Source organism: Podarcis gaigeae (assembly GCF_964106915.1).
Source record: "Podarcis gaigeae genome assembly, chromosome: 9".
In the NCBI taxonomy this organism is placed as follows: Eukaryota; Metazoa; Chordata; class Lepidosauria; order Squamata; family Lacertidae; genus Podarcis; species Podarcis gaigeae.
This window is the reverse complement of record NC_139685.1, coordinates 4,374,086-4,386,741: the sequence shown is the minus strand read 5'-3', so window position 1 is coordinate 4,386,741 and position 12,656 is coordinate 4,374,086. Positions and strand designations below refer to the sequence as shown.

The window sequence follows — 12,656 nt, the reverse complement described above, 5'->3', positions numbered from 1 at the left end:
CTGGACGGACGTGTGTGTTTCTGCGCACATGCAGTGCAAGGTGCTGAACTAGATGATGCTCAGGGTCCTTTCCAACACTAGTTCTATGAAACCACCAGCAAGCATAGTTGGCATGCAGCCTGCTGTACAAAGGTAAGAGTCACATTCACTGCTCTGTCTACATTTGCCTTGCCCATCTGATAAGTTGCTTCAAAAGGGTTGCCCAGGAGAGAATGGGGCTCTTGGGCTGAAGAAGGCTTCCTGCCCTGATTTAAATGTTACAAATTTAAGTACAAGTTTTGCACAAGTTCAAGAGAAATTAGCATGGCAAGGGGCATTTCCTGTGTGATGGTAACAGCATTTCTGTTTTTAGGGCTGTGGAAGAAACACATTACTTAACGATAGGATAATCACTTTTCATCCATGACTCAAGCAGAAAGCAAAACAATTCAGAGAGAAAAATATGCCAATAACTTAATAGTTTATTAGTCAGTCAACAATATTACAAATATTTAAAAATTACTTATTATATAAATAGTTGGCAGCAAACTATTCCATTACAGAGTTAAATTACCAGTACAACAGACAGACTGGAGATTTAGACACCTGGAAGATAACAGTAAAATGAACTAAAATATTTTAACAGAAGATTTTTAGCTGAAGGCGATTAACTAGAGAACCAATCTGCCAGCACCGCAGCTGGGTCACCCCATTCATTTCACTGGGACTTTTATGGGGCTCCACTGAAACCAACGGAGGGTCTCAGCGACAGTGCTTTCTGCATTGGTTCCTTTGTATCCATAAAAAGCATGGGTTTTCTTTTTATTTAGAAAAAAATAAAAACTGTTTTAACACCACAATAGGAATACAAAATAAAATTAACTGAAAATATTAATTTGCATATCAAAGAACCATTTATAATTTCAATCCAAACACTCCATAAACCACTTGTGCGATTCTTTACAGAAACTCGGAATTTAGAAACTAGTTGCTTTAATATTACAAAGATTTAGGCTCCAAAAATAATTCAACATAAAATAAACTTTTAGCAATTAGCGTCATAAAATTATATATTTTCACATAAAAATACAAAATAATATTAATGACAAGAATATGAAAAATTATTCCAAGTATTTTTGCTATTTGAAATAAAACAAACAAACAAAACCCAAAACGACAACAAAATAGAAATATGCATGAAAAAAGTCTCTCCTTTTGTTAGCAAAACACTATCCAAAATAACTACGATCATTTACATCAGTACAAAGATTTCTGGATTTTAAAAAATATTTGCAATGACAAAAGGGGTTTTCTTTTCTGACAGTAAAAAATGACACTGTGGATAAAATTTGCAAAAGATGCAATGAAAAAAATAAAATTTGCATTAAAAAGGTTTACACTGTTATTCTTTTTATACAAACATTAGAAACAGTATTGCACGTCACAACACAGAATCGAGGTTAGTCAGCCTTCCAAAATGTGTTATATTCAAGTTTTGTAGCATCTTTGAGGAGAGGCTCTGTGCAGCCAGATGCAACAGGGAATAAAATATCAAGTGTTTTCCATACACAAATATATAAATGCTAAATGTTTCCTTCTTAACAAAAAGTGTGGACTTTTAAAGTATTTTTTTTCTTCCACAGTCATATGTTTGGGCAGCAATATGCACATTTGGGGAAATAAAAGAAGCTTTAAAAATACAAAAATACAATAAAATTAACAATCTCCTACAAAAATAGTAAAATAAATATGATTTATATAAACAAAAACCAATACAGTGTTGAACAGTTAAGAAAATAAGGGCACAATCCACTAGGGAAATCTCTTACATTATTATCCTGCCCTGAAACAAACAGGAGCTGTGCAAAAGCACATGATCTCAGCCTCCATTGAGATGAATGTGCTCATTCACTTCAAAGAGTGCTGATGCAGGAGAACTTCCAGGGGGATTGTGTCCTAGGAACATGGATTTAAAAAGGAATAAAAAGAGGAGATGTAATTTACAGGAGCTATTAGCCTCAATAGCTCCAGAAATGAAGTGAGAAGCATAGCCTGATATTTAGAATAGTTTACCCATACCAAAGAAAGGGCATCACTGTTTTCTTACAGTTTTATTTGGGGAGAAACAGGATTTTTAAACATCTCCAATTATTTCAATTTTCCATATTCATTTTCATTATTTAAAACATGTAAAGGCTCTTTAATTTTAAACTTCAAGCAAGAAATATGAAAATAAAGTTAAAAACATCTGCAGAATTAAATTATATCTAAATAATTAACATTGCAAAACTACTGATTTTTTTTTATTTCTAAATTCCAAAAATTGAGGTATAGCAAAGGAGATGTCGTCAGTCAAAAAAAAGTGTGCCTTAAAATAGCTGACTAGTTGGAAAAAAAATCTCTCACAGAGATATAAAAATAGTGCATAACAAATGTCAAAAATGGATCAAGGTCTGGCAGGGTTTAAGGTTAGAAAAGAATACTCCAAAAAATCTGGAGGATCATGGTTAAGTAACAAATAGGGTACATTGACAACTAAATCAGTTAAAAAGCTCTTCTTAAAACAGCATCAACTTTAAAACTTTAAAAACTTGAACCACAACCACAACGAAACAGCAGATTTAGACATGAAACCACATATTGAACAGTACCAAAAAGCACATTGCAGACAACCAATATAAGAGCAACACTTTGCTTACATGAAGGATTGTCCCCAAGGGATTGCCAAGGGCAAAACCCTTGCAAATTTCTCTCTTGGAATAAGACTTTCAATTCTGCACTTCTTGGTGCTTGCTTAAACTGTAGAGTGGCTCTTTCTTCCATTGAAACATAAGGGCTAGTTGCATTAAAATGTTTTGTGGAGGACAAAAACACTGCTAATGAATTTCTTGCGTTTCAATCCAGAAACAGCCCCCTTCCCTCCCAAAAATCTTGCAAGCAATGTCGTCACTTAGAACTCCTTCATCAAAATTAAAACACTACGCTTGACTGTCCGTCAACTAACTACATTTCATGCAACAGTGACCCTAGTTTGACAGAAGTCTTAAACGCACCTAAGGTCAAACAAGCACACACAGTTTAAGCCAGATTTCACTGTTGTCTTAAAGGTAAGATTTAGCTTATGCAACTAGCTGTCTGTATATTACACCATCTCCATTTTGACTTTATTTTATTACTAAAGCATTAAGTTTTCTTGTATGAGCACATTTTAATGCTCATTTCTCAGTAGTTTCCCATTTGGTGACTGGTTAGCAGTGGGCTGGCCATCTTTGGTTTGTAAAGGAAGTTTTAACCGTGAACAATCAAGAGGGCTGAAATAAATATAAATCTATTTAAAAATCTAGTAATTTTGCTCAAACGTGTCTAAGCTACACCACTCCACACTAATTAGAACCACACGTCACAAAGTTGCACAGCGATTACAATATTACATCCAGTCTGCAAAAATTGAATTCCACTACCAACCAGGTCACAAAATGGCTGCACTTTCTAATCTAAAACTAGTTTGCATATTGTACACATGTAGGACATTTTTAGAGAAAAAAAACTTGAGTCACAATAATGCATGCAAGTGTCTTTTGTTACAAATTTTGCGGTTTGCTCATGCTATCTAGATTTCAGAGCATTAAAAAAACATTTTCAATAACTCACCTCTTGTTAGATCTAGTGCATGCATATGGTGTATACAGGTAAGTAAACATGCAATTTTTCACATTCTAAAACTATGGCACTTTATGCCATATTGTGCTGCCTGCATTTTAATCGGCAATGCAGTGTATCTTAAAACGTTTTAATCCCGTATTAATAGGTGGCATTCAACACAACACCTATATAGCAGCAAAGCTAATACAGCTTGTGATTATAAATGTTTAAAAATAGCTAATAAATCAGATTATCTTGAGGTATTATTTCTTGCAAGTCAAAATGGAGAGCAAAAAATCAACCCTATTTTTTTTAATCGATGTATACACTGAAAATAGCAACAACAATAAAAATAAGCCTTTTTTGTAGCAGACATATCCCATCTTCACTATTTTTTGCTACCTTTGGTAAATTACTAGGGCAGATCTTGAAGTTAAAAACCCATGTTTAGAAATAAGTGCACGCTTCACCCACTAAATATAGCAGCAGACAGTGTGCCCCTATGCAAAAACATTCTCATATCTAGTTTTAATTTTACATATAAAAATAAGTTGGAGAAAATACAAAAAAACATTTTTTTTTTATTTTAACATGAAAATATCACAAAAATTATTAAGCCTGAGATGTAGGGTTTTGGTGAAAAACAAGAGGCTTTGTAGTGTTTTGGCTGCTGAAAAAGATGCATGTATTGAGAGTCGGGGTGAGAAGCAGAAGAATGCACTTATTTCTTCTGCATGTCAGTATCTTCAAACACAGTAAGCCACATGCACCCTTTGTTCCTTAAGGAGATGCTGGAGAAGCAGGCTCAGTTCCAGCGGAAGTGGATCTGGCGCGGGCGGTCAGCCCCTTCCTTAACCAATGGCTTATGGAATTCACGTCCCGCCCGAGAGTGGATATTCGCCCAGCAAAACTCACAGTAATACTGCAGGCATGTGACATTGGCACAAAAAAAGGGAGCAAACTTTCCACCACACCGTGCGCCCTGGCATTCGTCACACATCTGGTCATCCAGCACATATGGCTTTACCTCCACCTGTTTAGGAAACAAGCGCACAAGAGGACAAGCGATCGGATTAGCTTCACATACCGTTGTTAAATTTGTATCCTTTCTTTTCTCAAGGGAAATCTGGGTGGCATAAATGAGCTCGCCCCACATGGACGGTGCACATCAGTTAAGTTATATTAGATAGTGACTAGCCCAAGTTAATATAGTGAGCTTCATGCTGAACAGGGGCTTTAACGCAAGCCTTATTTCAAATTTAACAACCAATCCACTTCATCACACTAGGCCTCGAGGGTTGTTTTTTTGTGGGAAATAGGGATAGTAGTGAGAAGCAAAGAAGATTTATAGTATTACATCTGGACTCGGGGCTTAAAACGAAGAAGTAAAAAATTATCAGCAAACGACTTGGCTTGCTCTCTCAAATTTTGCCAGGCACTTTTACAATAGTTTTATAGATTATAAAATTAGAGAGTTTACAGTAAAAATCACGAGCCAGGAAATCAAAGCAAATAAGTGAAAAATGACCCCCCCCCCCGCAAATGGGTTTTAACTAGTGTTCACTATGTATGTATTATAAAGTTAATCTATTCAGAATCCTAGTTCAATATACAACTATCAACAAATTGTGAAGATGTGCTGTGAACATGCACACACACACGTGAACCAAATTTATAATTGTGAGTATATGACTCTCATGTTGAGTTTTTGTCCAAAAAATATTTACTTATTTAAATGACCCTGAAGTGTATATGGTTTGTGTCACTCATTTAATAAATCAATTGTAAAACGAGCATGGAGTCGAGCCATTTCCTACAGCTCCCACCTACTACCATCGGATGCTCGAATTAGAGGTGGTTTCTCCAATCTGATCCTAAGAGATATTCATAATTCTCCTTGGAAAACTACAATTAATCTCAAATTCCGCTCTCTTCTCAATTTGAACCGCAAAACTGTTTTTAATTTAGAGTGTATTAGCCCGGCGGCCCTACCTCCAATCAAAAAGAAGCTACAGCAACTTGACTTCTCTAACACAGCCTCCCATGCAAGAGGGCCGTGTTCAGGCTTAGCCCTAGCTATTCCACCCCCTGAAGGGATCCCTCTATACTGCTTTACAATTCCTTCGGAGGCTAAGCGAAGGGCCTTTACCTGTGCCCGTCTCAACTGTTTTCCTACAGCAGTTTTGTCGGGTCGGTACTCCAGAGTTCCCATCGCAAATAGAACATGCTCCTGCAATGACACGGCTCTGGAGACTATGGAACATGTAATGCTCTTCCGTCCCAACTGGACAGATGAAAGATCTCGGTTTCTAACTCCTCTCGTGAACAAGCTTCACCTCCCAATCCAGCCTTGGATAGTGTCCCTTCTTCTGCAGGATTCTGACTGTTGGATTACCGAGATGACAGCTAATTTCCTGCTTAGTGTGATGAAGAGGAAAGCGGCACCAACTCCCTCTTCAATACCACAGATGTAGTCGATACGCCGCACAATTGAATCTGTTTTTTGTATTCTCTGTCACTCGATGTTTTAAATCCCCCGTTACCTTTGTTATCCCCATTTTCTCAAAGTATTCGCCCAGGACGACATCCACTTTTATCTCCCCACCCCCATTTTATGTTGTTATTTCTATGTATATTATGCTATGGCCGCATGGCTAATGCAATAAAATCATTATATAATAAATCTCTGTGGTTGAAAAATATGACATGATCATCAAGGTAGCTACCATCACAAAAAAGAACAAAATTCATCAGTATCTATTGGACCAGGTTCACTGTGTTACCTCCCACTGCAAAGGTATTTCCATGTGCTACAAAACTTTCCATTTTGCTTGAAAACTTCCCCTTTTAATTTTAGGTTAAAAAAAATTATTATTATTATTTTTTAGAATTATTACAAAACTGACAGCTTAATTACAATTGTTTATTGATTTAGTGTTTGCAATGCAGATGCCCCCCCCCCCCAATAGAAATGTCTTTGGGTGAGGAAATAATTTAAATATCTCCTAAGTCCAAGAAACATGTTTTCTGGAACACGTTCTATTATAGAAATACCTTTCCAAAAGAGTTTAGTGAATTAATTGGTTGAATAGATAACTAAATAATGTAACTGTGCCCATCTTGATGATGTAAGTCACAGCTGTAAATAACAGCTGAGAAAGTAACATCATAGATATTCTTCAACTACCAATATTTATGAATCAAAAGAAACTATATATAGTTAACATTACATTTGATACTGAAGGACTTTTCACACATTATGCTTGCAGACTAAATGTGAAAGTGTTAATAGACTCCACCAGTGGTCAGAAATGTAGAGATCTTATTAAAACTTTTGCTAATTAAATCCTAACAAGATACAGGATTAAAATGTTATATTTTATATATGCAAAGCAGAAATATGTAGGATGGATGTTATCCTTTTCTTGGTTAAGTTGTAGCTGCATCAAGTAGTTCTGGATCATTTTCTTTCCTTGGCTAACTTGTTTATTCTTTACCTGACCACTCTAGGAAAGATTCAGTAGCATTGTAGGTGGGTGAGGTGTTTATGTTCTATTTGCTAAAAACCTTAAAAATATCCTAGGCCTTTGCTGCTCATTAATGTCAGCTTGTTGTGTCTGCCCTGCATATGCTGCTGTATTTTAATGTATTTTTATATTGTTGTGAATTGCCCTGAGATATTTTTTTTTAAATAAATCATTTTAAATAAACCATTTTCCAATATATGTTCTTATTTACTTAGTGGTGGTACTTTGGTAGCCCCAGCATCTTCATTCCAACACTGCCAGCTATTTCTCAGCACGCTTTTATAAAGGTTTTATAAAGGTTAAGGTTCAGTGTGGATTTTCAGGCTACCAGAGAGACACCAGTCTTGCACACTGTTTTCCTCCTCAACAAATCTGCCTGCCCAAATGGAAAAATGGCAGAGGTCCAGTGCCTAATTTGCATGAGACCTGTGCTTGCTGCTGAACTGAGAAATCCTTACTAATTTTGCAAAAGGTTAGTATATCTGAATATAAATTTTAAAAAACTAGATGTTACAAGTTTCTAAAAACAGCTTTTATTTAAATTGACGTATTCTGTGATGACCAATAGTTTCCCACAAATAAATTCAACTGAGAACTCCCCAAAAGTTGATTGTTCCTGTGTATCTTTCCCAATATGATGATTTATGTACATTTAGACTTTCAATCGAAGTAGAACTGGTGTGTGTGTGAAGGGGGCGGCATTGTGCATGCTGGCTCTGACTCCTTGCTGAACTCAGTGTCCATACAATCCCACCTGTGTGAGACTTAAAAGCATACTCCTCAACATAAGTGGACTTTGTTCCTTCAATTTTTGCAAATACATGGAAAATCAGTGTGTGTGACAAACAGGTACAGATCAAGCATATGTAGGCAATTGACACATGTCAGTCCATTCAAACTCTCAAAGATATTCCTAAGAATTTGGATTGGGGTCGACAACCATTTTATAAGCTCATCAAGGGGCCAATGTACACAGAAGTTTTGGAAACCTTGTTTGGTGAGACTTTTATTCGGGATACAGTTTCACCTCGGTGTAGCTTTTCTGGCACCAAAATCTCTGTGTTGCCCAGATTTTGTAAGTCACTGTTTGTTGCTGATTGACATGATCAGATGATCTAGACCAACTAAGACCTTCCGTTATCTATCTCAGGTACTCTGCTGCCAGAGATCTTACTGTGGCAACCCCTCCCCACCTTCGACTTGCTTCTTGTCATGCTAGTCAATGTTTTCACTAAACAACTTCTTACATAATGAAATCAAATCCAAATGTTGCCCAAACATAGGTTGAACACAAAACATAGGTAAGAATCCCCTTGAGATAAATATTCAATTATCAAAGCTTGACAGAGATAATTTCTGACTGACTGTCCACTTTTGGCTTTTTTGTATGAATCATGCATTTATTCATATATGAACCACCTTGTGGCTCAGTGTCCATCAACGTGACTTCTAATACACCAGAAATTAAAATAAGCACCATATGGTTCAGAGAGAAGAGAGGTTTTCAAGAAACCAGAGGAACTGGAACTACTGCAAAGAGAGATCGATTTATTCTCCTCTTGGCAATGTTACTGAAAGGTCTAGCTTGACTTGAATAACCTGCAGGGAGACAGTAGACAGGGACCTGTGACTTATTTTGGGAGGGCAAAGGGCTGCTGGCCTACTGGAAATTTCCCCAGCTGTTGTTGAAGGTTCACCAACTGAACACTGGAATGAATGTCTCTCTGGAAAAACATGCTGAGTGCTTCAGGAATCATCTACATGTTCATTGAAATCACATGTTGATGTATCATATTGGACGGAAACATGCTATGTAGCAGGAAACATATTAAAAGATAGGGCAGTGGAGATATATAATTGGCATGTGTGTGTGGTTTTGTAAGAGCAGTGCTTTTTTCAGGGGGTACTCAAGGGTATGCAGTACCAGCTCCTCTCTTTCTTTGGTTAAAAGATGTGCCTCTTACTGTAACAACTTCATGGTGAGTACCAGCACATATTTTTCTAGGAGAAAAGCACTGTGTGAGAGCAAATGCAGTTTCAAACTCTGGAGCAGGTCTATGGCACCATGGGAGGGATATTAATCCTCCAATTGATTAGAGCCAGTTAATCTTGACATCCCACACAGACACTAGGCAATAAGTTTTTCTTAACGGCAACTGGCTTGCAGCCCAGGCTGTGCGCATGCGCACACACATACACCCTTTGACTTTGCGCCCAAGTAAAGTGCCCCCTCCCATGCTTAGACCCTCATATGCTTTTCAAAATGCAGTCTGTCCAGTTGGTCCCATAGAAAATAATAGTTGCTATGAAATACAGCAATGTCATGATTGATATTAATTTGATACAACTTACTCGTTTATCAATATCACCATGTTGAAGCTGAACAAACCGAGCACTAATAGCAGCAATGTAGCTCTGCTGATTGGAAAAAGCAACTCGCCCAGCACCTTTTGGATATTTGAGTTCAGGATCTGTATCAATTCCTGCGTAACAAACTCCACCATACAGACGGTCCATTATCATGGCTAATTCCACTACAGAAGAACAAAAAACATTGCAGTAACATTAAACTAAGTTGATATACTTTAAATGGGACACATATTTATAAACTATAATGGATTATGGGATGGGAAAACCCATAAGCCATGGATTCTGTGATTTGCTGAATAGCAAAAATAGTGCCTAGAATTAAGAGTTAAGCTAGCAGTGGTGGGACAAAAGGGCAACTTGTACTGTACAAGGCTACAATCCCCGGCACCAGGCAACACCTGCTTGCAGTGCTGTTGTGTTAGGAAGGGGGATAACACCCACTGTGGTGCAACAGTATTGCACAAATAGCAATTTGCAGACAAGAGGAGACAGGTTTACCAGTGGCATTTCATGCTGCCTACTACAGGCAGAAGTAAATGTCTAGACACTTTGTTGCAGTTATTTTTGTTCAACTGCTAGCAATAACCTGCAGTGATGAGAAGGGTTTTAGGACTGCGTGGTTTTGATCCCACAAGGTATTTGCTATAGTCTTTATGGTACAAACTTGTGCTTGTACCCATGCCAACTAAATAAGATTTGGTTTCAAGACACAATTATTTTACCCAGAACTACCTATTAACAAGGGACGCAGGTGGCGCTGTGGGTTAAAGCCTCAGCGCCTAGGACTTGCCGATCGAAAGGTCGGCGGTTCGAATCCCTGCGGCGGGGTGCGCTCCCGCTGCTCGGTCCCAGCGCCTGCCAACCTAGCAGTTCGAAAGCACCTCCGGGTGCAAGTAGATAAATAGGGACCGCTTACCAGCGGGAAGGTAAACGGCGTTTCCGTGTGCGGCTCTGGCTCGCCAGAGCAGCGATGTCACGCTGGCCACGTGACCCGGAAGTGTCTCCGGACAGCGCTGGCCCCTGGCCTCTTGAGTGAGATGGGCGCACAACCCCAGAGTCTGTCAAGACTGGCCCATACGGGCAGGGGTACCTTTACCTTTACTTTTACCTATTAAAAAAGCTGAGCTGCAAAGTAGCTTTCGTTCAGGGCCAGCTCACATGGTTATAAGTGCTATATGTATTCCATCATTCACATGCAGACCTACTTTACACAATGTTATTCATGCAAAGTGAGCCCATGTAGAGTGCATCTGTGCCACAAATGTGAAGGGAAGAGTGTGGAAACTGGGGATATGCACGCTTGATCCATTATATATGTAGGATCCATAGCTAAGCAACTGTATTAATCCAATACATGCATTTACTACATTTAACCTACTGTTTCCTCTGAGTTAATCTATATTGGTGTGGGAACATCCAGCCTGTGGGCCAAACTTGTCCTGCCAGTTTTCCCCATTTGGCTTTTTGCAAGTATCAGCAAGGGGAGGGCCTTGCAAGCCTTCCCACATTCCCCTTTCAACCTTTGATGTCCGGATTTTCACAGGTAGGCGTGGCCTATCAGTAAATTGTGATGCCAAGTGATTGACAAGGGGGTTGCCTTGTTCACCTTTCAAAGTTGGCCCACAAGGTGCAGTCAGAAAGCACTGACACAAGCACCTGTTTGATAGCACATCCCTAGTAAACACTTATGAGAATGCCTACTAATAGCTCTTTAACAGTACCTGACAATATGTGAAAGTAACTTGATGCATTTTAAGATTAACAAATTTATTATGGCATAAGCTTTTGTGGACCACAAAGCACCACATCTAATACATGAAGCATAATTCTAAAAAGGCAAACAGATGGGTGGGGAAAATGTAGAGGAGTAAATGAAATGCAAAAAGAACAGGCAGTGACTATTACATAAAAGGAAAATAGTTAGTGACCAATTAATGAGGCAGTGTAAGTAGCAGCACATGCATCCTGGTATTGGTAATTTAACTGTCATATGTAACTTTTTTTAAAAAAAGTATAATCTAGATTCAAGCCATAGGTGACAGAACTGATTTGCCTAATAAATTTTAATCCATCTGATTCTCTCAGTGGAGTTTCCCTTTCAATTGTCTTTGTTCAAAAATGGTTATCTTGAGGTCCGTTACACAGTTTCCTGGTAGACTGAACTGTTCACCTACTCAATTCTGGATATTACCAAAATGTCAGATTTGCACCCACTTATTCTTTTGCACGGAGATAGATCTGTTTGTTCTATGCAGAGTGCAGAAGAACATTGCTGGCAGGTGATGGCCTATGTCACTTCAAACGATGAGAAGGTATATGAACTCTTGATGCTGTGGCTTATGTCCTGTAATAGTGTCGCCAGGGCATATTAGAGGAGAACACTGGGATCTCAGTTTACTGCACAGTCTGGTCTTCCTGTTTGTGTCTTTGTTATGTGGCCAGTTGTTGGCTGAGATCAAAGTACTGTACCACAATTAAGCTAGCTTGTGAACAAGGGTGGTATGTGTGTTTAAAATAATGCAATGATAGTGCAATGTTAAAATTTGCTACAGTGCTTTAACAGTTCTACTATACTTACCAGCTCGTAATGGCCTGGGGACACCACCAACAAAAATTGTTTTTCGGGGATCAAGAGGCTGAGAACCATCCATCACAAAGTCACTGTCACTTAAGTTCCAGGGACGGATCTGGACCTATTAAAACAACAAAGAATAGATTTGCATATAAAGTTTTCACTAGATGTAGATGTAGTTTATTAATGCTTGGGACACAGGTCATTCACATGCAATGTAAATAGGTTCAGTACCAAACCTAACAGTATAAATACTGTATAAAACCACTGTGCTACCCAGAATCATACATAAAACCTACATCTTCACAATACTACATAAATCACAGTAACATATATAGAACTTACAAATTGAAAGAGTAAAATTTAATACAGATTAAAAACATTAATTATTAAAAGATATTAAGGTTAAACAAGAGCATCTCCAAAGCAGTTAACTGCAATCTCCTTAATAATTCTTGCCTGGATTTTCATTGCTGCTAGGGCAAAAAGAGAGACCTTGTGGGTTACCCTACAACTGGTGTCTGACAGGAGGTATTTTCTGGAATGGTATGGAATATAGATGAGGC

General features: G+C 38.2%; 1 protein-coding gene across 4 annotated transcripts in view; it reads right to left on the bottom strand.

Annotated features, from left to right (window-relative positions):
- Positions 1-443: 443 nt before the first annotated feature.
- CPEB2 (cytoplasmic polyadenylation element binding protein 2) overlaps positions 444-12,656 on the bottom strand; it is a 65,787-nt gene continuing 53,574 nt past the window's right edge. For all 4 annotated transcript variants that reach the window (XM_083698281.1, XM_083698283.1, XM_083698282.1 and 1 more), the window contains 3 exons: positions 12,097-12,211; positions 9,501-9,682; positions 444-4,654 (listed from right to left, as the gene is read on the bottom strand). In XM_083698281.1, coding sequence (XP_083554407.1) covers positions 4,427-4,654; positions 9,501-9,682; positions 12,097-12,211 — 525 coding nt within the window. In that variant the 3' untranslated portion in view covers positions 444-4,426. The remainder of the gene's footprint in view (positions 4,655-9,500; positions 9,683-12,096; positions 12,212-12,656) is intronic.